Source organism: Eumetopias jubatus, unplaced genomic scaffold (genome assembly GCF_037043125.1).
Source record: "Eumetopias jubatus isolate StellerSeaLion01/CBP00866 unplaced genomic scaffold, mEumJub1_p1.0 scaffold_10, whole genome shotgun sequence".
Lineage (NCBI taxonomy): Eukaryota > Metazoa > Chordata > Mammalia > Carnivora > Otariidae > Eumetopias > Eumetopias jubatus.
Genome location: NW_028274816.1, coordinates 113,808,969 through 113,836,932, shown reverse-complemented (window position 1 = coordinate 113,836,932; position 27,964 = coordinate 113,808,969). Strand labels below are relative to the sequence as shown.

General features: G+C 50.7%; 1 protein-coding gene across 2 annotated transcripts in view; it reads right to left on the bottom strand.

Annotated features, from left to right (window-relative positions):
• Positions 1 to 25,249, bottom strand: part of AKAP1 (A-kinase anchoring protein 1) — a 34,085-nt gene extending 8,836 nt beyond the window's left edge. Inside the window, exons 1-3 of one of the 2 annotated variants that reach the window (XM_028093011.2) lie at positions 25,175 to 25,249; positions 4,703 to 6,326; positions 2,058 to 2,191 (exon numbers count right to left, since the gene is read on the bottom strand). In XM_028093011.2, coding sequence (XP_027948812.1) covers positions 2,058 to 2,191; positions 4,703 to 6,302 — 1,734 coding nt within the window. In that variant the 5' untranslated portion in view covers positions 6,303 to 6,326; positions 25,175 to 25,249. Of the gene's footprint in view, positions 1 to 2,057; positions 2,192 to 4,702; positions 6,327 to 24,936; positions 24,984 to 25,174 lie in introns of those variants that run through there. The other variant, XM_028093010.2, reaches the window with a different exon arrangement.
• Between the last annotated feature and the right edge of the window lie 2,715 nt (positions 25,250 to 27,964).

Genomic DNA, 27,964 nt, shown 5'->3' with positions numbered 1-27,964 from the left:
CACCCAGAGCTGCAGAGCTTTTTTTTTTTTAATACAAATGCACTTTATTGTTTTAAACAGAACAAAAGAAGAGGCAGAAAATATTTGCATATAACAAATCCTAGCTTAGAAATGTAGTTTTTTAGTGGTGATGTCTCTAATCAGTCTTCAGGGGTTTTTTATTTTTGTTTTTTTTTTTTAATTTGCCTCACTGTGTCTTGAGCACTGATATTAGAGAAAAGCACATCGGCACAAAGTGTAAACCAGTGCCAAAGCACTGGAAGAACATGGAGAGCAAACGTTTTTCTTATTTCCTCTAAGTAATCTTTCATAAAACAAAAGGTGATCTTTGGCATAGATTCATACTTTAAAGGCATTAATATTGCATTTATATCAGGTAAGCAACTATACAAATATGCTGAGGGCCTTGAAAATACTATTCATCAGTTAAAACAGAGGAAGCCTGAGTGTACAGTACCGACTGAAGACCAGTGTTACACATTCGATGTTGGGATTGAACACACATTGGAGCTGAGAAGGAAGGACCTTCAGGCAACGGTTCTTACTCCTTTACTCGTCCAGTTCTGGCTTTGGGAAGAAGTAGGATTTAGACAGCAGTGATAAGTGCAAAAAAGGAAAAATTCTTCTCTCTCACTTTGCTAATAGGAAACTTACGGTGCTAGTTAAATATACTTGGGAGAGAGGAGAGGATACAGGGCTTGGTTAAGGGAGGTAGGAATATACTGAGGACTATCTCCCATTGATTCATCCCCAATGGTGCCAGTATTCCAGTCTGCAAGTACCAATCTCCCTTAGATAGGAGGTGCCCTTCAGACAGGACTGCCTTTCTATTAAACATTCCTGGGGGGGGGGGGGGGCAAGCACCAGTTCTTAGGACTGAATTTCAAAAGGATAAAAAGGATCTTTCAAAATTACAATGAACAAGCACATATCTTTAAAATCTTGTTTAGGAAGGGTATGAGGGAAGAATACAAAAGCCAGGATTGGAGAAATGATTTGGTTAAAAACTAAATGCAGCATTTCAGCTCAGAAAGAACAGTAAGAGCTAAGAATGAACGATAAGGCCTCAGCACAGACCTCTGCAGGCAGTGACAAAGCATGAGGCGCCTGGGAGTGGCCCTGCCCGGAAGCTGCCTGCCCATGCCCTTTGCAACCACTGGAAAAGAGGGTACAATGGCTCTCGGGGTCACGGGGGGAGAAAACACCAAGGGAGCCAGCACCCCGGGGTCAAAGCAGCCCACCTGACCCAGAGTTCAAACGAAGCCAAGTCTCCACCACGGGAGGGAGCTAGGTGCCCAGGAGAATTCAGCTGGCCAATTATTTCTGAGCCCCAGCAATAAACATCAAGATCAAGCTAATAAAATTGTTAAGTTAGAACAGCAAGAAGCTCAAAACCACTTCGGTACCCTGGATTTGAAGACTGGTGAAGTAAACTGACATTCACACAATGAATAATGCAGTTAAAATTATATTTTCAAAGCATAACACAGGAAAATTAAATTGTTAAATATTTAAAAGCATTAATTAAAGCAACATCATCTCAGTTGTTTAAAAACCACAGGGTGCAAGACGAGAAGAAAACACCCGTCTTCACAGTCACTCCCGGGGGTGAGATTAGAGCAGCTTGTTATTTTCTTCATACATGTCTATACTTTTCAAGCTCTCTGAAATATGGATTTTTGCTGTGCTCAATTATCAAATATACTTTGCGTTGCGGAGCTTTAGAGCAGAGCACGGCGAAGGGACTCCCGCCTGGCCCACGTCCTCAGTCTTGGTTTTTGCTAGCATCTCCAAATAGATGGGAGCTCCAGCACACACAAGGAAGCCCCAGGGGGAGAGTGAGTAGCCTGTGAGTTTCAAGGAGACGAGAACAAGTCCCCCCTGAAGGCAGCTGTGGGAGCTCCACGTCGCAGGACGCTCTCTGGGCCCTGGTAGAGTGTGGCCCTCCCTTTCCCTCCAGCCTCTGGCTTGCTCAGGGGCTGCTTCGGGTTTACTGTCCCTCCCCGCTAAGCCCGATGACCCTGGGTCTGAGGGGATGTGGAACTTGCAGCCCTTACCTTGGGCACCTCAATCTCCCAGATGATGAGGTCCACCTTCTTAGGACTGGAGCCTGCTTGGGCGTTCTGGAAACTGTCAGTCTTCCTGGGGCCACAGCAGCCATCCACTGAGTCCATGCTGTTCCCGTCCGAGCCTGCAGGGGAGGAAGCAGCATGCACAGACACCCAGACACCAGCCAAGAGCAGTCAAAAACGCAGCACTTCCAAATCCATAATCCCAGGAGGCCCCCGCCCCACACCCCCTCCTCAAGCTTGGCAGGTGACTGTCAACCCGAAATCTAGAAGGCTTAGAACAACCCCAATGAAAGGAGGCCTGGGGGTGTAGATACACCTAATTTTAGCCTGTCACTCACAGCCCCACTTGCTGAACTGGCGGCCACGCCCAGCCACAGCTGCTGGAGCAGAGACAAGTGGTGAGCTGGGAAGGGGGGTCCACAGGGTGGGTGAGCAGGCCAATAGGTCCAATGGTCCCCAGAGCCAGCTATCAGGGCTGGCCTCCACAGAGACCGACCAGTCACAACGGGCCCACGCCCTTCCAACTGCACCAGCCCCTCAAGACCAAGGGACTCTAGTCCCCCACAGCCCCCGACCCTGGCTCATGGACGGTGAACTTCAGTCAAGCAGAGCTAGAAGAGTCCTCCCTTGCTGGCTCATCCGACGGCCCCATTCTTATCCTGCCCCAGGGCCCTACTGGAAGTAGATGAAGGAGGCCCCCTCTCTCTCTGCTTAGGACTGACTTGTGCAACTCTGAATGCTCTTCTGGGCTCATGGTGGGTCTTTACCCCCTGATCAAAAGACTGGGCTGAAGTTCATGCCCCAGACAGAGCAGGAAGCAGGACCCTGGCATCGATGTGGTCTGCTCCACTCCCACTCAAGTGTGCCGGAGGGGCTATCCCGGGTCCAGACCAGCTCATGAGGAAGGATTCTACCTTAAATATGGACGACTTAACTGCCAGAAATAGATTGCTCCTGAGATTCTACTAATTAGGTTATTATCCACATGGTTTCTCCAAACCCTGGACATAATCCTTTGCCAAGCAATGCATGTACTGTCTGGATGCAGATTCCGTCCCCAGCTAAGGACAAGTCACCTTCAAAGTAACCTTGTCCCTCAACATCAGGGGCCCCAGCCTCTTCTGGACAGTACAGGACTGGCCGATATGGGTCACCCCAGGGACACCCAGAGGTGGCTCAGACGATGCGGGACTCTAGCAGGCCGCCCTCAAAGCCAGCTTCCTCAGCTGGTGGTCCCCGGGCCCCCCCTGGTTTCAACTTCCTCAGGCACAGGGAGGGCTGTGCACACTCAGGTGCAGATGCCAGGGAGGCAGGAGCCTGTGCTCTGCACGCCGGAGTGCTGAGGGGATGGTACCGCCAGCCTCCCGTCTGTTGTCCCTATACGTCCCGACCATCAGCCTGCTCTCCCGTGAGGCCTCAACTCCAGGCCTTCGCCACACCTGCGTAGCTGCCACGATCCATCTACAGGTGGCACAACATGGCTGATGGGCTTAATTCAGCTGAGGGCCAGCGGATAAAGGGAAACTCCTTCATTCTTAGAAAAATTTTTGTCTACCCATTTTAAGATCTTTAAAAAAAAAACAAAAACAAAAACATTCTAACATCCCTGAAATTTGGATGCATCTTATAGTCTCTGGCCTTCTATGATCATGATCACAATGGTGAGTTTTCTTTCATTTAGAGGTACAGAAATCAGTGGTGTCTTAATTCAACAGCCATCTTAGAGGTGACAAAACTGGTGTGGGATACACACCAGATGCAGCTGGAAGCAGTGAAACTCCCACTAAAGACTCCCAACCTTCCTGGAGTGGAGACAGTAGGGAGTGGCTCCAGGACAAGCAAGTCAGAGACCCCCACGGGGAATTCACGGCCTCTTTGCAGGAGATAACTGAAAGTACCCCAGGGTGGCTGCGAAACCAGGGTCAGGAGCTGCTGACCTGTATGTGAGCGGTCTGAACTGTCTATGCTGGGGTCAGCACTCGAAACCCCCAGTGGACACTTCGTGACCAAAGTGCCCCTCTTTCCTGGGGACGGAACTGCAGCTGCATAGAAAGTAAATGGCGGAGGCTCTCTGCGGAGGAATAGTGGCGACAAGGCAGGAGAGCGAGAGCCTCCCTCAAGTGTCAAGGCTGTGGCCGCTCTCTGGGCACTTACCCGGTAAGAGCTTCTGGAGAAGGAAGGCAGGTGAAGACATGGGAACAAGCACATGATTAAAAGGAAATAAACCATTGGGAAAAAAAAAAAAAGTTCACACCCATTCTTGGGACTTGGGAATTAAAGCTAAGGAGGCCTCTCTGTTACAAACACCTTTAAGAGGTTAGGTTTAAGAGAGGCAAAGAGGCATATGGAGGTTAATCACCAAACCCAACATGGAGCTGGCTCCTTCGGGAAGACTGGGGAGGGTCCTCGGCTGCCGAACCAAGTTATAGCTCCCGCGGCTTTGGGGGGTTCGGGACAGCCAGCGCTCCGCTGGGCCCCGACTTTCTGCAGGCCAGCTGGGACTCGGAGTTGAAGATCATTACTACTGCAGGAGCAGCAGAGGGAGAGGCAGACCAGCAGCCTTCGCCTACAGGACAAAGGGAGAACCCCCACCCCGTCCTCTAAGCGAGGAACATCCAAGACCCTCCTACCTCCCGAATGATCTGCTTCTGCATCCACGGTCCATCTATCCTCATTCCCCAAGTCTGATAGCTCCCCCTTCAGCACCCCATTGCTGAAGGGTACAGTACTTTCTAGCAGCGGTGGCGGGGAGACGGCCTTGCTCCTGGGGCTTGAGTTGGTGTCTATACACGAGTCTTCAAGCCCCGAAGTGCTGATGGAATCTGAGCACTGCTCAGAGGCCACTGAAGGGGCCTCCTGGCTGGTGTCAGAAGTACAGGGGATGCATCCGGCATTTTCCACCAGGACTCGGGCTTCATCTAGCGACTCTCCCTGGGGGATGGCTGGAGGTGGGCAAGGCGCCAGGGAGATGTGGTGTGCGGAGTTCTTTGGCTTCCTGTCCTTGGTGGGGCTGGACAGAGGGCTGCTCAGGCAGCTCCTGTAGGTCTTTGGTGGTGGCAGGTCCTCTGCGGGCAGGTGTGGCGAGGGGAGTGTGGCATCTGCGGCGGAGGCTGCCTCTGCCTCCTTGGTGGCTGGAGCAGGCTCCTCAGCATCTTGCCCCGGGGCAGATTTCTGGCAGACCGGCACACAGCTCTCCTCCTGCCCTTGGAGCTGACCAGCTGAAGCCTGATACACCCGATCTGCAATCCTGCCCACGGTGGTGGCCAGCACCTCTTCAGTTGCCTCCAAGATCACTCTGGAGATGATCTGGTAGGCAGCCTGCTCGATCTTCTCATTTTGCTCCACTGTCTCTTTGCCTGGCCCCCCTGTGCCATCTGCGTGGCAGGCTCCGCCGCTGACCCGTGGCACCAGCAGCTCGTCATCCTCCATCAGCTCCGTGTGAGCCGATTCGATGAGGCTGCTCAGCAGCTTCCCCACTGCCTCCTCCTCCTCCTCTGTCTGCGGTGGGCTGACCTTCCCGCTCTCCCCCACTGCTCCCGAGGGAGCGGGGCTGGGCGCCTTGCTGCTGTCCGATTCAGAGTCGGGCTCCGGGGACTGCACACCCTCTTCCAGCACGCCTTCTCCTGACGCTGCGTCACCGGTGCCTTCGGTCCCCCCCGTCTCTCTTGGCTTCTCTTGGGGGGCCGCAGCCTGGCCCTGCCAGCCCCCCCCTCCCGTCGCACTGAACGGGGACTCTCGCTTGCACACCTCGGCCACTTCGTGGGCAAAAGGAACACTCTTTGGGGTCGGGAGGGGACACTCTGGAGGAACGGACCCAGCTTCATCACCCGTTAGGGCTAGTTCCACCTTTGCACTGTCATCTCTGCGTGTTCCTGGTCGAAATCTCGTGTCCGTGGTGTTAGGAAGGCTGCCTGAGGACTCGGACCTGCGACAGGTTGGATGTGGCCGCAGCAAGGCTGGGGGCTCTGCGGGAGGCTTGCTCACAGTAGACGGCTCCTTTTCCGCCAGCAGTCCGACGTTGAGGGGCGTGGACACTACTCCAGGACAGAGGTTCTCCCTGGGGCGTGGCTCTCTGATGGTACAGCCAGCCCTCAGCTCCATAGCGCTGGCCTCCACCTGTCTGTCCTGGCTGCTGACATGCCTTTTACGAGAGAAAAACCACCACCAGCCGAGGACTGCTAGCATTCCAGGCAATGCCAAGGGGAAAAGTGAACGGAACTGGATGGCCATCCTGGAGGCCTAAAGAAATTACACCTGGAGAGGAGGAGAGAGAGGGATGCTATGAGAGCCAAGTAGGGGGACCCTGATGACACTGCACAAGAAAGACAACCAGCTGCTCTCTCTCCCCTTCCCTGCCCCTCGAAGGGGCACCCCTCCCCTTGCTCGTCCCCAGAGCGTGACCCACTGGAGGCGGGTGGGCAGGGAGACAAGCCCCCTTTTGCTCCCTCATCCGTGCACACTCCCTTGAAACAAGATGAGCCTTCTCTTGGACCCAAATCCCTTCCTTCATCACTTCTCAATGCCAAATTCCATGCTGCCCCAAGGGGATAGTGTGTTTAGCGTTTTAGTTCTCTAAACTCCCAGAACACTTATCTTATTCAGGTGACATTGGAGTTTTTTGTTTGTTTTTAAGAGCGAGAGTGCGCAGGGGAGAGGGAGAGGGAGAAGAATCTCAGACTCCCCGCTGAGTGCAGAGCCCAACGTGGGGCTCAATTGCACAACCCTGAGAGTTCACGACCTGAGCCAAAATCAAGTCAGACACTTAACCGACTGAACCACCCAGGCGCCCCGACATTGGAGTATATTTAAAGACCCGTGAAACCACACGTATGTATGTCCCTCACATTACCCACAAAACCGTAAGTCAATCAAACAGTTATGCGGCAAGAAAGCACTGGAACAAAGGAGGAGTAAGAATTCAAAAGGATGAGGGGGAGGCTCCAAGCTGAGGGACCAGCAAAACATACAGTGGCAAGGAACTGGTCATGCTTTCAGAATCAAGTTGCTCAGTGGACTCAGTGAGGGTTCTGGGGCCTCCCTGTGGAGTCTGGACTTTATCCTGTAGGCAGCAGAGAGCCAGCGGAGGTCTGCGAGGCCCACGCACCAAACCGTGTTCCCAGGTGATCCTGAGAGCAGGAGGGACAGCATTATCAATCGACAGGAACCTGGACACCTAAGTCAATTGGATCCGGGCCAGGAGACACACTAAAGGGCCAGGAGCAGGCAGCAGACACGTAAAGGAGATAAGAACCTCAGTTTTCTTCCTCCTAAGCTGGGGACACAGCTCATAAAGCATGGTTGGTACGAGGATTAGTTGAGATATGTATTAAGTGCTATGCAAAGCTGGGTTAGCTCTCTTTAGAGGTCTGTGACAGACTTATTTTAGAATGCTTATAATTCAGTACCTCCCATGCCAGTAAATTTTATTCCGTCTGCAAAAATCACAAGCCTTCTTAAAACCAAAAATCCTCCACTGATATGGTGAATTATACCTTAATCTGGGTTTGTGCTTTATTATGCTTAATTTGGATTTATGCTTCCACTGGGAACCAATGCTCTAGGACTCTGCTTCTCAGAGGGCGGTCTACGGTCCAGAAGCACTGAGCATCACCTGGGAACCTGCTAGAAATATAGCCCCATCCCAGACCTACTAAATCACAAGCTGCATTTTAAAAAGACCCCCAGGGGATTCACAAACACATTAGAGTTAGTGAAGAACACTGGGAAACATGTTCTGCCCCAAAGTGAGGGGGTGGGGAAAGCTATAAACCTTCTTCCTAATATCTGAAAGTGAATCCGTGGGACTGGAAAATATCAAGCAGAGCTAAGCAGTGGCCAGGCTCAGAAGATCCTATCAATCCGTCTAGGCAAAAAGTTTGATGACACTCCTCACAACTTTAAATTCAAACACAGAACCTCACTAGATGCTTTTCCTTGTATCACTTAATCCTCAATCACCTGGTCTGGAATGTATTGCCATCATCAAGGTTAAAATAGCTCAAGGTCGGCAGGGTGCCTGGTGGCTCAGTCAGTTAAGCATTCCACTTAACCTCAGCTCAGGTCTCGATCTCAGGGTCCTGAGCTCAAGCCCTGAGCTGGGCTCCATGTTGGGCATGAAGTCTGCTTAAATTAAAACAACAACAAAAAAAACCTCAAGATCAGAGCACCTGGCTGGCTCAGTCAGTGGCGCATGCGACTCTTGATCTTGGGGTCACGAGTTTGAGCCCCAAGTTGGGTGTAGATATTACTTAAATACTTAAAAAAGAAAAAAAAAAAGTCAAGGTCATACAGCCAAGGACCCGAACTCGGGTTCTATTCCACATAAGTGATAGAGAAGTAGGCTGATCTCACGTACAGACATGGAAAAACTGCCGTGACACAGAAAATAAAAGCTGTAGACCACCATACATGGAATGTCTATGTCCACATAATCCTACTGAAAAACCAGGAGGGATACATGCCAAGCCTTTCAGTTGTGGGAGAGGAGGACAGTTTTGCACATTGATCCTGTATCCTACAACCTTACCGACCTCATTTATTACTTCCAGTAGTTTTTTTTTTCTTATCTGCTAATATAAGATAAAAATCTCTTCCTTTGGGGGAGATTTAAACTTCTCTCTCAGTGGTTCTCCAACTTAGTGGCACATAGCATCACTTGGGAAGCTTTTAAAATCCCAAGGCCAAGGTGGCACCCAAATCAATTAAATCATAATCTCTGAGGGCGAGACCAAGCTACCAGGTTTTTTGGTTTGTTTGGTTGGGGGCGGGGGGAGTTGTTTAAGATTTTTCTATTTTTTAAGTAATCTCTATACCCAACATTGGGCTCGAACTCACAACCCAAGACCAAGAGTCACACGTTCCACTGACTGAGCCAGCCAGGTGCCCCAACCCAGGTGATGCCAATGTACACTCAAGTTGGAGAATCACTTTCCCAGAACAATGTGCACAAACCCCAAGAAGTGGTAGATTACATTAGGGTCTTTGCTTTGTATTCAATGTCTTCCGCATAAAAATAAAATCTGAAAGGAACAGAGGCTTTGGGGAAAGGGTGCTCTCAGGATAAGGCAGTATGCCTGTGACATGGCCTACAGTCAGATCAGTCCCACCCAACAGGTGACCTGCAACAGTAAGTGTAGCTGCATCTCAACCTGGGTTCTCCTCTTGCCAATTTAGATTCTGATTCCCTACTAACTAGACAATCTCATTTCAGCAGGGTTTATAGTTATGATTCCCATGGTCTTCCAGCAATTCTCTGATCTCAGGAACAAGATTCCATGCAATGGGGCAGAGGAAGATAAAGACTCCTAGGGCTTAACAACCCATAGAGGGCAGTCTCCTGTTTTACACACCAAGAGCCCAAGGCCAAACTCAAATTGAGGTGTGTAAGGAGGGAGCTGCTACCCAAGATACAAACTGCCTCTCACCCCCTTGGTACTAGAAGTTGATCCTAAGGGTCCAGCAGCTGACCCCCCGTTTCACCTCTGGAGATTCCAGGAACCGGCTGTAAGGCAGAGGCCCACACTCAAGCATACCCTCCCAGCCTGGCTTTGGTCCTGTACCCTAGTGGATCCACACTACAACCCACACCCTGCCCCCCCCGTGTCACTGTCCCCCAGCCCCCCCACTTCGTCCCTTCTTCTCCCGGACCTAGTTCACACCGAGCACAGGACCAGTCACCTGGGGCCACAACACTGCTCTGCAGCTTGTCAGGATACCTCTACCCCCCGCCTAACCCTCCCCACCCCGGCCCACTTGTTCCCCAGGGATGGAGGCTCTGAGCCCCCAAACCCACCCTCCACAGCCCTCTAAAGACAATCATCAGCTGTAGCTACGTGGCTAATTACAGCTCAGGAAACAGTTTCGGCACCATTTCCAAGGCAGATGCCTCCTGCTGTTGTGGCACGAGGACCCCTACGAAAGTATTTAACAGGGGTACCCTGACATGGCATCACCCAACCCAGGGAATACTGAATGCCCCCCCCGGACCCCCAGTGCCCACCACTCCGCGCTCAGACTAGAGCTGCAGAGTCAGGAGAAGGACCCCTGCTCCTCCCGGGAAAGCCCTTCCGCCATGGGGACCTTTGGGGGCAGGAACTGCCCGACTCAAGTGCTCCCACAAATTGAGAGAAGAGGTTATGAGATCCCCGGACAGCAGAGGGGGTGCTTTGTTTTTTTCCTTGCTACCTGGGGGCTGTGATTAGAGATATTAACCATCGCCACCAAGAACAGAGCCAAGAGCCAAGAGCCCATAGGGTCAGCAGCTGCCCCATCCAAAGGAGCCTCGGGGGGTCTCACTGAAGGCACCGCTGCCTGGAAGCACTGCTCAGGGAGCACCAGGTGACTTAAGCCCCCACATCCCCCCAGTCATGAGAAGTCCCTCACTTCCTCAGCCCTTCACTTCCAAGGGTCTTACCGGAGCCAATCTCACCTCAAACAGACTTCTTGTGAATCAGGAGGGTGCCATTTTCCCTGCTTTACATTGTCTGATAGGCCTAGACAGGTGCTCTAAGAGGCCCCAACCTTTCCTGAATCCTCAGACAGGGCGGCCTTCACCTGTGCATCCACACATAGGCCCACATGCCCACCTTCCTTCTCTGGGAACAGACTCTCGAGTTACTCTCTTTGCCCTGGTTTTTAGGTTGTTGTTTCCTGTAAAAAACCTGAACTTCAAGATATAAGTGGCATTTAACACCGTTGGTCTAAAAGCCTTCACACTCACAAGCTAATTGAAGGCAGCCACTTCCCCCAGGACCTCCCCCTCCCGAGGCCCCAGACACTCAGGCAAGCCAGAGAAAAGCCCTGCAGAAGGATGCAGAGCCCTGCCTGAGGGTTGGTGGGGAGGAGACGTGGCTATTTTGAATCTGCTGGAATAGCTGCCTGCTTATTTTTAGCAGGCCCATTTGCCCAGGAATAGACGCACGCTGGCTGGCTGTCCAGTGGTCACAGAGAGCGGAAGGCAGGCACGTGCCGCGGCCCCACAAAGCCTTAGGTTCACCTGCTCTGTCCAGGTTCTAAAAGGATTCTTCTCCTTTCTCCCAGAGGAACCTGCGGCTTCTCAGAAAAGCTTACCTCTGGAGAATGGCCTCACTCCCAGCACCAATGACGAACCCAGTTACTGCAGTCTAGAGCCTTCTGCTAAACAAGAAAACAAATTTCTGGGAACAGTACAAACAGTGTTGGTCCCAGTGACTAAGCCCATTTGGCTGCAGTTATTGTGGGAAAAAAAGAGCTGCATATAATTAATTGATGGGAAAGTTGATCATAACAACAAGCACTTAGGAGCGAAGTGGCTATCAAGTCCACTGTGGACTTGGGCCTGGTCAATGAAGTCACATTGACTCAGCATTCTGAATGGACTTTTATACACCCCCCCCTTCAAGTGGAAATTTGATTATTTCCATTATTCCACGGTTATGTGTTCACATTACCAAAGACTATCCCCAGGTGTTCAAGATACTCCCATCTCCAGAATGCCCAGCCTGTCAAGTTGTTGCTGAGGGGCTTTTCCCCTTGCAGGGGGGTCTTCAAAGGAGAGGAAACTGCTACATGATGCAGAACGTTTAGCACTTGCTGCCACTGCATTCAGGAACAGCAGCAGGCTGTGGGCCAGGCCAAGGTCCCCCTCCCATTCCACCCCCACCAGTCCGCTGGAGGAAGACCATACACAGAGGTCTGTGCAAGACCACAAGAGGGCCTCCTGGTTTCCAGAGGATGAGTTTACCTGGTTTCTCATCCGGTTGAGATACACACATACATTCACTCATGTAATAATTTACACATAAATATGTTTAAGATGCTGCAAGAAAAAAAGATTCCGTCCACCAGAAGCTCATAACGCATACTGAAGAATCTGTGTATGTCTTGCTCTCTCACACACACACCTGCACCAAGCTGAGCCCAATTTCAGAAGCAGGCAAACAGAACCCAAAGAAGCCTGTCCCAGAGGCAGCCAGAATTTGCTCAGGTTGAAAGCGTGGGTTAATGACATAAATTAAGGTTCTAAACCCAAGCTGCCTTCGGGGGTAGAAGGGAGCGGCAAGTCCCAGAGCAGAGCAGAGCAGGACAAGTCCTGGGAGCCGAGGCTGAAAAGCTGGTAGGGGGCCAGACAAAAGGAGTGTGACCTTTACTGTCAAGGCAATGGGGGCAAGTGGCAGCAGTTGAAACACGGCCAAAGCAGAGCAGGTCACAAGAGGCAAAGGCCCGGGTGATCTCCAAGTGGCAACTAGAGTCCAATATTGGCGGCTACTTACTCACTTGAAATGTGACCCGTGTAACTTTTTATTTAATATTAATTTAAATTTAAATAGCCACATTCAAAGACAGCGAAGTCCTAGAGGGTGTTCCGAGCAGACCGGAAACAAACACAAGAGCTGGGTAAATGCTGTGACAGCCAGGGCCTACCTTGTTGGGTGGTGTCTGGTGCTGCCCCTGAGGGTGGAGGACGATGGTAAGCTGGGCCACTCGCCCTCAGCAGCATGGCTGGGGCCCAGGAATCAGAGTGCTGGAGCCATGCCTCAGGGATGTAGGTCTCAGCCCAGCCCTGATGGTCAAACAGTTGTCACCTTCATCTGTAGGGGGCCTGTGTGGGCCGTGACTCACGCTGGCTGGCACCCTAAAGATTCCAAATTAGCTCACAGTGGGGCTGTGAGGTCCTGCCCCGTACTGTCCTCCACACCCTTCATTGTGATGGCCCCACAGAGCAGCCAGGTGAGCTCTTCTCAGCCCCACTCCCTGTTCTCAGCAGATCAGCTGTCTGAAAGTCACAGACCACTTCCTGGGCTGCTCTCCAGGAAGCTGGAGGCTTAACCCAGTACCGTCTGGGTGCCGGTACCGTCTGGGTGGGAGCACTTGCTCAGTGAAGCCTTCTCCAGCCAAAATGGAGACCCAGAGCCCAATCCCAGGAGCTCCAGGTAAGAAGAGCCAGAAGCAAAAAATCCCCTCTCTGGACATGGTCCCAAGTTAAGAGATGTTTAAACTAACTCCCAGTTTGGAAAACTTGGTAAAAACTCCATACAAAGGTGACATGCCCAGACTCCCTTGCTCTGCTGACCAAATATCTGGCAGATCCAGTCTCATTAGGTTTCAAATGATTAAAAAAAAAAAAGGCGGGGGGGGGGTGTCAGTATTTTCTACAAAGGTCTTCCCATTGTTTCGTCTGGCGGGTAGGAATGTGGTTTTCAAAGTTTCTGTGGTTTTCAAAAACTTTAAACAACGATGTCACCTCCATCCTGTCCCTTGCCCCAGCACGTGGCAACCAGACCGCTTTACCAGTAAATTCCGACGGATTTCTGAGGACAGTGATAAAGCAGGTACCAAGGAAGTGTTCCTAGGTACACAGTGTTCCTGCCCATGACCACAGAAGACTACCCAAGACTGCCCCAAAGATAGGAAGTTGTGCTCTGACAACAAGTATCCCCCAAAAAGCTAATGAAGACGACACACTCCTTCAGAAGGAATCAGAAAGGATGGTGTGAGGCAAGCAGCCCTTCATGCCACCACCTCAGGTGAACAGAGTCACAGGTGCGACACCGATTTTCCAAATGGCAGAGAGTGGAATACGACCAACTCAGAAATCACATAAAGGCCTAAGGTAATTTCTATCCAACAAATCTTGAGGAGCACCTACAGGTACAAAGCACAGCAGAACACAGAAATGAAACAGACAGAACGTCCTTTCGAGGCACTTTCAAGTCTCAACAGTTTCTTTTGGGGCCAAAAAAAAAACCAATGACCTTCTTCAATGGGCCTGTTGGTACCATCCTCTGCCACTGACCAATGGACAATTTTGGTCCAAGAGTCAGGCAAGTATCCTGGCTGGGGTGGGGGACAAACAGGAATCAGGCTGCCAGTTTCCACAGATTAGAATGTTCTAATGTCCTGGGGTGGAGAGGTTGTTAGCTTGAATGCCAGCACCGTGAGAGCCAAGAGGGCTTGGGTTGTCCCATTCAATATGCAGATTTTCGTTCCATACCCATTTCCTCGGCACCTGATGCCCAAATCCAGACCCCTCTCATTTAACTATTCCATAAAGTGAAACCAGATACTCTGCTGGCAGGGTGAAAGGCTTGCGGGCGCCTCCTTGTCTTTGCTGACTTCCCACCAAGTCTTGGGCCACACCCCAAACCCATGCCTTCAGAAGGACTTGTCCTTGTCTGTTAGGACCAAGTCAGCCTGCTTCTTGTTGGCTGCTTACCCTCCCCCGCTTTTTCTCAGCAAGCTCCTAAAAGATGGACTCCACCAAGACAAGGGGGTAAACCAAGAAAGGAGGGGGCACCCATGCACAAAGCAACACCAAAGAAGGGAAGCATGGAGTCCCAGGATGAAGGGGAAGCAGAGCAAGGGAGGGGGGTGCTTCCCAGGAGCAGCACGAACAGCTGAGCACCTGCTGTGTTGAGCACAATGAGGCGCTCTGAGAGTAACTGCTGAGGCACAGTGAAGAGCTGGAGATGGCATGAGACACAGACAACGGAGTGAAAGAAATACAGGGCGGGGGGGGCGGGGGGGGCCACGAGGAAGGAAATATGGAAAACCAAGAACTTTGAGGCCATAAGCAATATTTACAGCATAATATACATTCTCAGCAGCTTGACCAGAAGTTGTGCTAGCTACCTGCCCGTGTCAAGAAGATGAGGGGAGGAAAAAAGTGTAGGAATGAGCCAAGTCCTTACCTTCCAGAGTAGAAAAACAAATCAGGTAACATTAAAAAAAAAAAAAAAAAAAAAAAAAGGCAGGCAGGCAAGCAAGGAAAAGCATCCCACTTAGTAATACAGACGTAAATGGCAGGGAGGACAGCCTAGAAGAACTGAGGGCGGCTGCCTCTAGAGGACAGGACTGGTCGGGGAAAGGGCTGTTCTTTCAAAGAACAGCTGTGTATAACTTGTGTATCAACTCTTTCTACCAGCAGTGCTTTGATAGAACAAAAAGTATATTCTTGGGTGCCTGGGTGGCTCAATCAGTTAAGCGTCTGCTTTCACCCTCAAGTCATGATCTCAGGGTCCTGGGAGGGAGCCCCGCATTGGGCTCCCTGCTCAGCAGGGAGTTTCCTCCCTCTCCCTCTGCTGCTCCCCCTACTTGTGCTCCCTCTCTCGCTCCAATAAATTAAAAAAAAAAAAATACATTCTTAACTATTAAATAGCAAGAGATGCTCTATTACCACAGAGTTTTAGGATTCTTGTTAACCAGTATAATATGTAGTGAGTGTCAACTCATCTACGTACAAACATGTAATGCTTTTGTTTTCTAGTAACTGAAGTCAATTCTGCTTCAGAGCCCCCCAACTGCCCTGCTGACCTAACAGTAGTAATCACAAAGAGCAGAGGCTTATTGATGGTAAGAACCTTTCAAGCCAAGGCACTGGGTCTCCCCACCCCACTGAGGGCTAACCAGCATCAGGTAGCAGGACCCCTCAGGGCTAGTCATTTAATAAAGATTTTAATTCCCACTGTGAGCCAGGTTCCACCAGAGAGGGGGCTGAGGTGGTGGAAAGAGCCCTCAGAAAGCAGAGATAGCGGGAGGGGTAGGGAGTCACATTTCAGAGAAGACACTGTGAAGATACAGCAACCCAACGGCATAAACTTGCAGCCTCTCAAAAGGTATTCAGAGAACTGAGCCTAGGCACCCCTTTTACATAACGAGTTAACTATACTCCTGTGCATCTGGAAGGGTACTCATTGAGTTAGTCACTCAGTCATGTGTTTAGAGGGGGAACCCAGGTTGAGAAGAGCTGGTGAAGTGTACCTGGGAGAGAGGGAGCCTCAGACAGAATGGCCAGGGAACGCCTCTCCAAAGGTGGCAGCAGGGCTGGAACACTGAGGAGGAGCCGTGCCAAGATCTAGGAGGCCAGGGAAAGGAGAGGGGGAGAAAGTTCCAGGCAGGGAGAACATGTGCCAAAGTACTAAGGCAGGAACAAACTTGGCTGACTCAAGCGACAGCAACAAGGGGGGAGGTGAAGATGAGGCTGAAGGGCTGCTGCCATAGAAATCGCTCCCCACCATCACCGAGCCGAAGCCCTGCTGAAGGTCAAGAACCCAGAGGGACAGGTTCACCCAACTTCCTCCAGAGAGGAGAACGGACTTGCCCAAAGAGACAAGGGGCTGTAGTTTTGTTTCTTTTTTCTTTTTTTTTAATTTTTTGAGTGATGCAGTTTTGAATTTTATTTTTTTAAGAATATTCATTTATTTGAGAGAGAGTATGAGGGGAAGTAAAGGGCAGAGGGAGAAGCAGACTCCCCGCCGAGCAAGGAGCCCGATGTGGGGCTCAATCCCAGGACTCTGGGATCATGACCTGAGCCGAAGGCAGACGCTTAACCAACTGAGCCACCCAGGTGCCCCTTAAATTTTATTTTTAAAGTTTTATTTAAGTAATCTCTACACCCAACATGGGGCTCGAACTCATGACCCTGAGATCAAGTTGCATGCTCTTCCAGCTGACCCAGCCAGGTGCCCCTGTAATTTCTTAATTAATAAACAGAAGCAAATTCTGGAATCTATTTCAGAAATAGGGTGCTTCTCTGGCTGGTAGACCAGCAGGTACACACTACGTGAGTCCAATAGGGGCTCACTTTCTACTTGGAGTTCTCAGCAAATGCATTTGCCAGGAAGCCCCGCAGTCACACCACTCATTAATTAGCCTTGGAGCCAATGTGAGGCCCTTACTCTAGCCCCCCACCCTCTCAGATGAATCTGTTCCAAGAAGGCAGTCCAGCCCCAGGGAGCAGATGGGAATGGATGTGCATGCATGCATGCGTGTGTGTGTGTGTGTGTGCGCACGCGCGCACACACACACACACACACACACACACACCCTTGCTACTTCTTTGAATCAGACTTTGCAAAAACAACCTCAGTCTCCAGCCAACATAAACCATAGGCAACAGAGGGCCTTATACGGCTCGAAGGTTTCTTAATCAGAAAAAGATGGGCTGGAGTTGGCAGCTCCAAGTTAGAGGAAGGAAGGAACAGAAAAAAGGGGGAGAAGACAGGATGGTGGTGAGGAGCCGAATTCATCAAACTCCTTCATATCTCTTCAGCTTCAGTGCCCCCCCCCCCCCCGTGAGAACTCCTAGTAAGGGGCATGGCTCTTACCACCTCTCGATTTTGTTTTCGTTTTTAAGCCAGAGGATGCCAGTAATCAGGCTACCAACAAAACCACAGTTTTACAGAATTTTTAGTACCTGTGTGAAGGCCTGCTCTTGAGTCGGGTGACTTCCCATGAAAATGGGATAATGTGATTTCCAGAGAAATTGGCCGCTAGGGCAACAAGAGGTCCTAAAACTAGGGCGTTTCCTGGCTCCTGGGCTGCCTGTATTAGGGACCTGCCTGGCCCAGGAGGCAGGACTGGGCCTCTGCCACAGATCCAGAATAGAAAAGGCAGCCCCAGGGACCTCTTAGGCAGCCACCGCCCCCCACACACACCCCATGAGAGTTTCTAGGGTGACTTTATTCTCCTTCCTCCCGACTGGGAGACAGCAGTAGCGTCCGCACCAGGACCTGCTTGCATGCTGAAACCACATGTACTTGGCCTTCCTAAAGGATGCCACCTGCTAAGAATAGCGCACAGAGAAGCTTGGCTGGGTGGGCCTCACCAAAGTCAAAGGACAAAGCAGGGAGGTTATTCTCAGCACAGCCTTTTCTCACCAGAGCTCAAGGCACATCAGGGTGCAGGCCTCCTTCCAAGGCTGCTCGGCAAGTCTCTCCTGCTCCTTTCTCTGTGGAGGGACAGGATGGAGGTCTACGGTCCCAGGCCAAGGCTGGAGAAGGGGTAGGGGTGGCAGGGCAGTGTGCTGAGGGCTGGGCTTGACCAGATCTGTGCCTCCCCCAGCAGAGACAGATCAAGCTACTCCCAGGCAACAGCCTGTTGAGGGCTCGGGGATGGGTCTCATGACCTCCATGTGAGGTCTGACAGGCTGCATTATTATGAGCCAAGGAATGAGGGACTTGAGGTCTTTTCAACCAGGTGACTGAGCTACACCAGAGTCTGCAGAGCCCGTTTCCAGGCCCTAAGGCACAGCTGTCTTACAAGGCCTACAAGGCTGTCTTAGTCACAGTCATTATTTGTGCTGCTCAAAGGCACTGGAAAGTTGCATAATTTGGAGCTAAAACATGACTCTGGAAAGACAAGTGTTAGAGCAGGATCCTGAACTTCAGTTTCGCGTAAAATGAAAACATCCTGTAAAATGGATTACTAATACCTCCACAGGAGGGTAATGAGGATGATGACTCAAAACACCGAAGAGCTTGACTGTGGGATATATCATTTCGATCTTTTAAAAACCCAGTTTCATTTTCCAGATGAGGATGGAAGGATAACAGGGCAGTAAGAAAGAAACTGTCTCTAAGCAAGCAGCTAGAGAGAGAACCCTCATCTAAGTACAAAGCAGCCCTGCGTCCTGGGGTCCGCTTAGTTTACTCAGGGCCTCAGCGCCCTCATGCAAAGAAGAAATACTTTACCTTGTAGGGTTAAGATAAAATAAAAAGGGAACACAGCTGACTCTTGAACACGGGTTTGAACTGCATGGGTCTGCTTGTATGCAGATTTTGGGACACAGTACATTACTGTAAATGTTTTATCTTCCTTATGATTTTCTTGACATTTTTTCTCTAGCTTACTTTTTTGTAAGAATACAGTACAGGGGCGCCTGGGTAGATCAGTCGTTGGGTGTCTGCCTTCGACTCAGCTCATGATCCCAGGGTCCTGGGATCGAGCCCTGCATCTGGCTCCCTGCTCAGCGGGAAGCCTGCTTCTCCCTCTCCCACCCCCTCTGCTTCTGTTCCCTCCCTCTCCCACTGTGTGTGTCAAAAAATAAATAAAATCTTAAAAAAAAATACAGAATAGAACACACATAACATACAAAATATGTGTTCATTGACTACTATGTTCCCATAAGGCTTCTAGTTGGCGTCAGGCTGTTAGTTCAGTTTCTGGGGAGTCAAAAATTATACGTGGATTTTTTTTTTTTTTTACTGCACAGGAAGGGACGGGGAGAAGGTGGGGGTGCAGGCTGGTTCCCCTAACCCCCACGTTGTTCAAGGGTCAACTATAGTTTGGGGGGGAAGACCCTCCTAAGATGCCAGGTATACAGCAGGTGCTTAACAGGTACCTGTTATGCATCCTATGCTGGCTGGCTCCAACACAAGAGAGCTTTCACATTATATGCCAGTCAAGCAGGGTTCAAACTAGGCATGCCCAGGACTAGGTGAGGGGGTATCTGGAAATAAAGCTCACTCCCCAAAGCTAGCCCCACATCAACACTTCAAGACCACCACTGTGGCCCAACTCTTCACAACGCCTTCATAAAAACAGGCCTCCTGGGGCGCCTGGGTGGCTCAGTCGGTTGAGCGGCTGCCTTCAGCTCAGGTCATGATCCCGGGGTCCTGGAATCGAGCCCCACATCCGGCTCCCTGCTCAGCGGAGAGCCTGCTTCTCCCTCTCCCTCTGCCTGCCACTCTGCCTACTTGTGCTCTCTCTCTGTCCCAAAAAAAAAAAAAAAAAATAGGCCTCCTAACACCCAGATGGACTGGAGGGGCAGAATGAAAAGGACGCTTGTTTGTAAGGTGTCTGCAAATCTGGTTCAGCATTGGTCTCACAGTGGGATCCTACAGGAAGTCATCAGGTGGATGAGTGAAGGACCAAGCAGCAAATCTGCTAACATCTGAAGACCAAGGACAGTAGCCTTAGACAACCAGCAAAGGCCTTTAAGATAATAAGTAAGTTTTCAAACCAAAACAGCTTTCCGAGGGCTTAGCATCTGCCCCTCCTGCTTCAGTGCTCCCATCCCCAGACTCCTCACCATGCTCCTCTCTAGAACCATTTCTTAATTGGTCACTGCCCTCCAAACTGGCAAACCAGAACTTGCTTAACATGCCATAGATAGAGCTGATAAATAATTGTCACCAAAGCTGTGGGTTGGTGGACTCTAGAGGACTAAGCCCAAACATGGGATGCCTTACAAGGTGAGACAATTAAGCTTTTACAGTTGGACCAAAGCTAAGACCAGTGCTGTCCAACTAGAACCTTCTGTGATGGTGAAAAATGTTCTAAGCCTGCACTGTCCAGTACTGGCCACATGAAGATACTGAGCACTTGAAATGAGACTAATGTCACCAAGGAATGGATTTTTAAATTGTATTTAATGCTTAAAAGTTTTATTTTTTTTAAAGATTTTATTTATTTGACAGCACAAGCAGGGGGAGCAGCAGAGAGAGAGGGAGAAGCAGACTCCCCACTGAGCAAGGAGCCCGATGTAGGACTAGATCCCAGGACCCTGGGACCATGACCTGAGCCAAAGGCAGACGCTTAACCAACTGAGCCACCCACGTGCCCCTAATGCTTAAGTTTAAATTGAACCAGACACACTAGTTGCTACCCTATAGGATAAGGCAGCTCTAGACCCTCTCCCTTAAGGATAGATTTAGGAGATAAGAATAGAGAGATAATAAAAAAATAAGGGGTGCCTGACTGGATCAGTCAGAGGAGCATGCCACTCTTGATCTCGGGGTCGGGAGTTCAAGTCCCATGTTGGGTGTAGTGATTACTTAAATAAATTAAAAACTTAAAAAATATTTAGCACTGTAGCATCTCAGGGCTAAGAGAACTTGAGATGCACTTAAAACAGTGGACTGTGGCATTTTGTTTTAGTCTTTGACTTACACTATCCACAGAGCCATGCTTCCTAGCCCAAACACACCCCTCCCCATACACAGCCCTGCAGGCAACTCCACCCTGCAGCAGCCCAGAGGCACTCTAAGGAGCAGAATCTGAACACCTTTGATTGATGTTAACCAACCCTCCTTCTACCAGCTGAAGAAACTGAGACCCCAGAAGGGTTTAGAACCACTGCCAGGTTTCAGCCCTGAAAACTGGGCTTACCCCCCAAACCAGGGCTCTTGCCAGCTAAACCCAGCATGGAAACAAGCCTCATTCATGAGCCCTCAGCACTGTACATTTTTACTTCCACGACTCACCTGAGGCTCTGCTTTGTTACTGAATGTTTGGGCCTCAGTAACACCGGGCTGAGTGAAGGCAGGCTGCCAGTATTACCAGATGGGGACAGAATGTTTACTATCAATTGCTGCAAACTACCAAACTGAGCTGTAGAAATATCCAAACGGCCAGGAATCGGACAGAACGAAGACCATTTAGTAGGAGGAAAAGTAAAGAGGACACCTTGAAAGCTACTTATTACTGAAGGCCAGTCTTCAAAATGCTGCATAACATACACTCCTTCACTGCAACAATCTGCTTAGAAAGCAACAGAAAGATTAGGAGAAAAGCCCACGGATTTGACTATTCCTTCTTCTCACCAAAGCTCTCCAGAGGACCTAGTTAAAGCACAATGCCATACTTGTCAGTATCTCTGCCCCTCAATTTGTATTTATATTAGCCATTGAAACAATCCCGATTGACCTCCAGCAGTCACCCTCCTCAATTGTACTCAGAGGTGTGAGAATTAAAGGATCAGGAAGGTATTTGCTTGTAACTCTCCCAGCACAAGACTGTAACTGTCAAGGAAAAGGCATCCTCTAAAATTATAGTTCCCACATCCCCACCAGCTACCTCTCCAGCCAGACTCTGTCCCACTCAAAACACCGTCACTGATCCTGTTTTCCACAGCCCAAGTATAAAATCGGGTACTGGAGCCAGGAGAGCTGCTCCGTGGAGTGCCACATACAATGGGTACTTAATGTTAAATGATCATAAAGGTGAAATCTGCATGAGGCATTACACCAGAAAGGGCTGTGGAAAAAAGAACTTGCCTTAGAAAGCCAAGTTTAGGATTTAAATACATCCCACGCAGATTAGCAACTCGGTAGGAGAGGATTTCAGCAGGACAAGAGGCCCAGAGGACCCCTGCCTCCCCGGAGCAGAGGAAAACAGAATGGCAAACAGAAGGTGGTTAACTCATACACAAAACTGACTTCCTCACAACAGCACAACAGACCAAGCTACAGAGAGGTCCTCTCACTCTAGACTCACAGGGAAGATCAGGAAGGAGTGGCCTGGGGAGAATGGGCTGGAAGGCACAAGCTGGCCAGGCACATGGGGTGCCCACTCCTCAAAACCCTGAAACGTGCACTCGACCAAATCATGTTGTTGCAGGCTAGAGCCAGGAGGCTGGGAGCAGTGTGGGGAAACCAATTTGCTTTCTTTCCAACCAAGTTTCCAGGTCAGAGGCTAGGGGGAGGGTTATTTTTAATAAAATCCAAATCACTCAAGTGATTCAAGAGAAACTTAACGTTAATCTCAGAGATTCTTTAGGAGGAGGAAAAAAGCAACGCTTGAACAGCCATCATGAACCAGGCACAGTGCCCAGTCTAAAATATAATCTCAATCTGTCTTTAGGATGAGAGGAACACTGTAAAGGCTAAAACTAGCCTTCACCCACAAACGATGGCTATGGCCAGGCCTGGGTCCAAAGCAGCACAAATAATTTAGATTACCAGCTAGAGCAAAACAAACTGCTTTAAAATATTGATACTCAGCAATCTCACACTGGAGCCACAGCCACCTGGCACCTGAGCAGGCCCCTTTGACAACACACACCCATGTGCTCACCCTGCAGTAGCCAAGGGTTGATGTACTTCCTACAAAGAGCTGGGAGGAGGAAAGGATATTCATACAAAAGGCTCCAGCGACTCAGAAGTCTCACTCAAGGGCTTAGATGGGATCAGTTCTCTGCAAATTTTGGGCCATCACCTAGCAATATGCATGACAAAGGAGCCAGCTTAATCCAGGTAGGCATTGAAGCTTCAGTGATTTGCATAACTGTAGGATCAAAAGGCCCTCTTCAGTCCTGGAGCCATATTTTGTCTGAAAATACACCCAGGAATTAATACCCAAAACCCACAAAACTAGTTAGGAGTGAAAGGGTTAAAGTTCAACACAAAAGCTCCCCCACCAAACGTAACTTCCCTGGTTTCCAGTGCTCAGAAAGTTTTTTAAGTTTTATTTTTTAGTAATCTCTACACAATGTGGGACTTGAACTCACAACCCCAAGATCAAGACTCACATGCTGTACCTACTGAGCCAGCCAGGCACCCCTCCGAAAGTCTTAAATAATCAGCAGGTGAACCACTTGAATGCCAGAAACAGAGAAATCTGATAAATGATCAAATCATGCTCCTGCTACCCTCTACTCATTTCTAAGATGCTCTATGCCTTTAAGAGCAAAGGGGATGGGTGGTGCTTACTAAGAGTCCAAGCTTTGCTTTCTGAATAGAGTTTAAAAAAAGAAAAAAGAAAAACTAATTTGGGAAGCACTTGGTTACAACACAGTAAGGTTACTAGTTGCCAGAATTAACAGCTTTTTGTGAATGGTGTTCTTTGATCAGTAATTGCGACAAAGGAGGGAGGGGGGAGGGGGATAGCAAACCAACAAATATGACCGTACCAGGTGTCCAGCAGCCCAAATTTCCCGGCAGGAGATAAATTTAAACACAAAGTAGCCTGCACTTCAATAGGGAAAAGATAGCTCGCTTAATCTAATTGCTCTGCCCGTATGCCCTACCCGGCTTGAGCGGCCTCCACTTTACACCTGGAGTGAAGAGCACCGGGTTTCTGTTAGCGGCGGCCAAGCGGGAGGAAGGCACCCGCCAACCCGGGCATCCCTGCAGGAGAGGAAGATCTCAAAACCCCCAGGGCTTCCAGCAGTCCCGGGTCGGTTCGGCACCGCCCACCATCAACAGCGCCTTTCCTTCCCTAAGCCTCCCTAGGAGGGGGATAGGGAGGGACTATACCCTAGGGCACAATGGAACTGGTGGAAGCCTGACTCCGAGGCGTTCAGACCACGTCTTCCCAAACACATTTTGACCCATAACCCCGAAACTAGCGTGGTCCCTCCACACCACGGACCCGGGGGGGGGGGCGGGGTGCAGGCGGAGTGTGACACGTGACCCACGCGCCCCGAAGCATGAAGTCAGCGGGCACAACGGGCAGGACAGCCTCCACCTCTCCCGACACCCTTGAAGGGTCTGCAAATGCTAATCCTCTCGAGAAACACCCAGCCTTTGACCTCAGGACCCTAACTCGGCTCAAAAGGTCCCTGCCCCCGAAACAGGGTTCCAATCACCACCATGTCCTAGCCATCCTTCGAGTTCGGCAAACCAAGCCTCTTTCCCAGGTTCGCCGCAATGAACTCCCGGGGGCTAGGCTACCTGCACGGGCTTGCCACCGCTGGGCCTAGGTGGGGAGCAACCCAGCGCGAGCTAAAAGGGGCCCAGAAGTTGAGTAAGGTTCCTGAAGTGACCATTTCAACTCTAGCCCTTCAGGAGGAAGAAAGGGGTGCCCGCGGGCCTCGGGACACCTCCTCGCCCTCACGAGCACCTGGCCCTGCCCACAGCCCGCCCCGCCGCCGCCTCTCCCGGGTCAGACTTGGCTACACACGACCTTTGAAAAGTAAACGCGTGTGGGGTTGGGCGACCTTGGGTGGGACACGCTCGGGTCTGTCTCACGGGAGCGTGTGCGCGCTCGGGGAAAGTTAAGCCGCAGAGGGGTGCCCCGGGCGCCGCGTCCTCGCCTCCCCCGCCCCAGAGGGCTGTGACGCGCGTAGGGGGCACCACGCGGCCGCAGACCATGGCCCCAGCCGCGTACACGCGACCTGTCAGCGAGAGCCCGCTGGCAGACAACCCTGGCGGGGGAGGACGAGGGGGCGCGCAGGCGACGGCAGCGAAAGGGCCTGCTTGACAGCAGGCGGCGGGCCGGAGCCCCTCCGCACGCGCTCGGCGTCCGCAGCCTCCCGCCTCCGGGACACCTGGAGCGCACGTCGCACACCGCACCTGCACCCTAGACTCGCCAGCGCCCGACGGCGCCGCCCTCGGGGGCCTGGCAGGTGGTCCTCGGGCCAGCAGCCCCGGCGGCCCCAACTCACCAGGTCCTCGGCGACAGTCGGGATGCAGAGTCCTCGCCCGCCGCCGCACCCCCCCCCCCGGCCCCCGGGCCCAGCAGCCCAGCAGCCCAGCCCCGCTGCGCCGCGGCCGCTCCCCCACGTGCTTGCCCAGGCCGGAGGAACACAGAGACATTAAATACTGAGGACGCGCAGCTACGTGCCCGCCGCGCGACGCAACGCTCCGCCCCCCGCCCTGGTGCCCCCGCACCGCCCCACTCACCTGCGCGTGCGCGCCGCCTGCCGCTCCCGCCCGCGCTTCTCCCAGCTGCGCCAGAGAGGGCGCGGTCTGAAGCGCTCCGCCAACATCCCGCAGCCACCGCCCGCAGCCTGGCCTCGCTCGGGCTCTCGCGAGAGGAGCTGTAATCTCGGCGGGGTTGGGGAGAGCGGCCTGGCTGCAGTCGGGGAGACGTCGCGGAATCTCAAAGGTCTACCCGTCTACCCCGCGAGCGCAGCGTGGGGTCCCCTGCCTCGGCTTTGGGCCGTCTCCCTGCGTCAGTTAGGCCATCTGCGTGCCTTGTCGCGGACAGCGCCCTGGAAAAGGCGGAGGGGCCGGTGAGGGGCAGGGCTCCCCTTGCTCCCCCGGAACTCTCAGTACCTTGTAATGCATAATCAGGTGGCCATTAATAATTTTTCAATAATGACTGCATAATAGGGAGTACCTGGCACTACTCAAATGCAACTTTTTTTGCCCATTTTCACATTCGGTGATGTTGAACTAAAACAAACACTTTCTTCTAAATGGGTTTGGGTTTTGGAAAAATCCCTGCGAAGAGGTGGTCACCATGAGTCACTAACTCTGCCAGGAAACGGGAAAATAAATTGCCCCCAGACAAGTGAACAGGATGGGGTCGCAGTTGGCTAGGCCCGTCCTCAGTCTTAAGAAATAGGGACGTTAACTAAACATTTGGGCAAATAGATCATGCTAACCACTAACCATTCCTTGGGAAAACGCGTCATCCTCATTAGTGACCAAAATGCAAATTTAAATGACAATGAGATACCATTTACTATTGAGGTTTAAGTATATATTCGTGTGTGTGTGTATATATATATATATATATGAATCCCAATTGCATGCTGCGATTAGTGCTATGAAGGAAACAAAGAGGAAGTTAAACTAGGGAAGAAATAGCAAAGTTCTATGGTTCCAAAGGCATAAAGTAAAACTTAAACTGAAATCTAATGGTTGAGAAGGAGCCAGCCTTGCAAATAGTGTTTGGGAATAAGGATTAGGAAGTATTCCCAGCAGAGGCAACCACACAGGCAAAAGGAGGAAACAGCTTCTGGTGAACTAGAAGATCAGTGCGGATGGAATACAGTAGGGGTTGGGAGCAGTGCTGGAAAAAGAAGGTTGCAGAGGGAAGAAGATTGTGGGGAGAGGGTAAGAGAACTAGACCACCTTATAAACCATAGTAAAGCTTGGGTTTTATTCTACTCTGTTCAGCCCCAAAGCCAAGCATGTTTCCACCTCAGGATCTTTGCACTGGCTTTTTCCTCCAACTGGAATATTCTGCAGAACCTTGCAGACTTCACTTACCTCTTTCAAGTCCTTTGCTCAATGGTCATCTACTCAGTCTCAGTGAAACTTTCCCTGTTCTCCCTATTTAAAATTGTAATGACACACACACGCGCACACACGCACACACTTCTCTGTCCCTCACCCCTTCTTTATTTTTCTTCATAGCACTTATCACTATCTACAGTCTATATACTTCATTTATTCACAAGAGCTGATATTATTGAAGGCACTCAGTAAAAAAGGTGTTTAATGAATGAACGGGAAGCCATTAAAAAAGGTTAAGTAGAGAGTAATACTAGGGGCACCTAGGTGGCTCAGTGTTAAGCATCTGACTCTTGATCTCAGCTCAGGTCTTGATCTCAGGGTCATGAGTTCAAGCCCTGCATTGGGTGTGGAGCCTACTTAAGAAGAGAGAGCGAGAGATACAATATAACTTCTGTTTTGTTTTGTTTTTTAAAGATTTTATTTATTTATTTGACAGAGAGAGACACAGCAAGAGAAGGAACACAAGCAGGGGAGTGGGAGAGGGAGAAGCAGGCTTCCCACAGAGCAGGGAGCCCGATGCGGGGCTCGATCCTAGGACTCTTGGATCATGACCTGAGCTGAAGGCAGACGCTTAACGAATGAGCCACCCAGGCACCCCATAACTTCTGTTTTTAAAGGGAGCTGAAGCTGCTACGGAAAGAATGGATTAGAAGACGACCAGTACAGAAGCAGGGAGACCAGAAGAGAGACTGCTACAATGGGCCAGATGAGAAATGGTACTGGCCTGAGCTAAGAGTCATGGCAGTGGGTATGCAGAGACTGCTTTGGACACAAGATATATTTTGGAAGAAGTACCAACAAGACTACTTCACTCAGGGGCGCCTGGGTGGCTCAGTCGTTAAGCATCTGCCTTCAGCTCAGGTCATGATCCAAGAGTCCTAGGATCGAGCCCCGCATCGGGCTCCCTGCTTGGCGGGAAGCCTGCTTCTCCCTCTCCCACTCCCCCTGCTTGTGTTCCCTCTCTCACTGTCTCTCTCTCTCTCTCTCTGTCAAATAAATAAATAAAATCTTAAAAAAAAAAAGACTACTTCACTCAATGTTGTTGCGGGCAAGAAAAAGGGAACAATGAACAATGCTTCCTCTGGCTTGAATCACTGTTAAATAGGGTACAATTTATTGAGATGAAGGAAGATGGGGCAGTGAATCATTAGTTTCATTTGGGACCCCCTACATATATAGAGTTTTGTGACATTCGAGTGCAAATAAGTAGTTAAGTTGTGTGTGCAAGTCTGGAGGTCAGAGAAGTGGCCCACGTTGGAGATACAAATGTGTATTGAAAATCATATAAAAAGTGGATATTTTATTTTATTTTTTTTAAGATTTTATTTATTTATTTGACAGAGAGAGAGACAGCGAGAAAGGGAACACAAGCAGGGGGAGTGGGAGAGGGAGAAGCAGGCTTCCCGCTGAGCAGGGAGCCCGATGAGGGGCTCGATCCCAGGACCC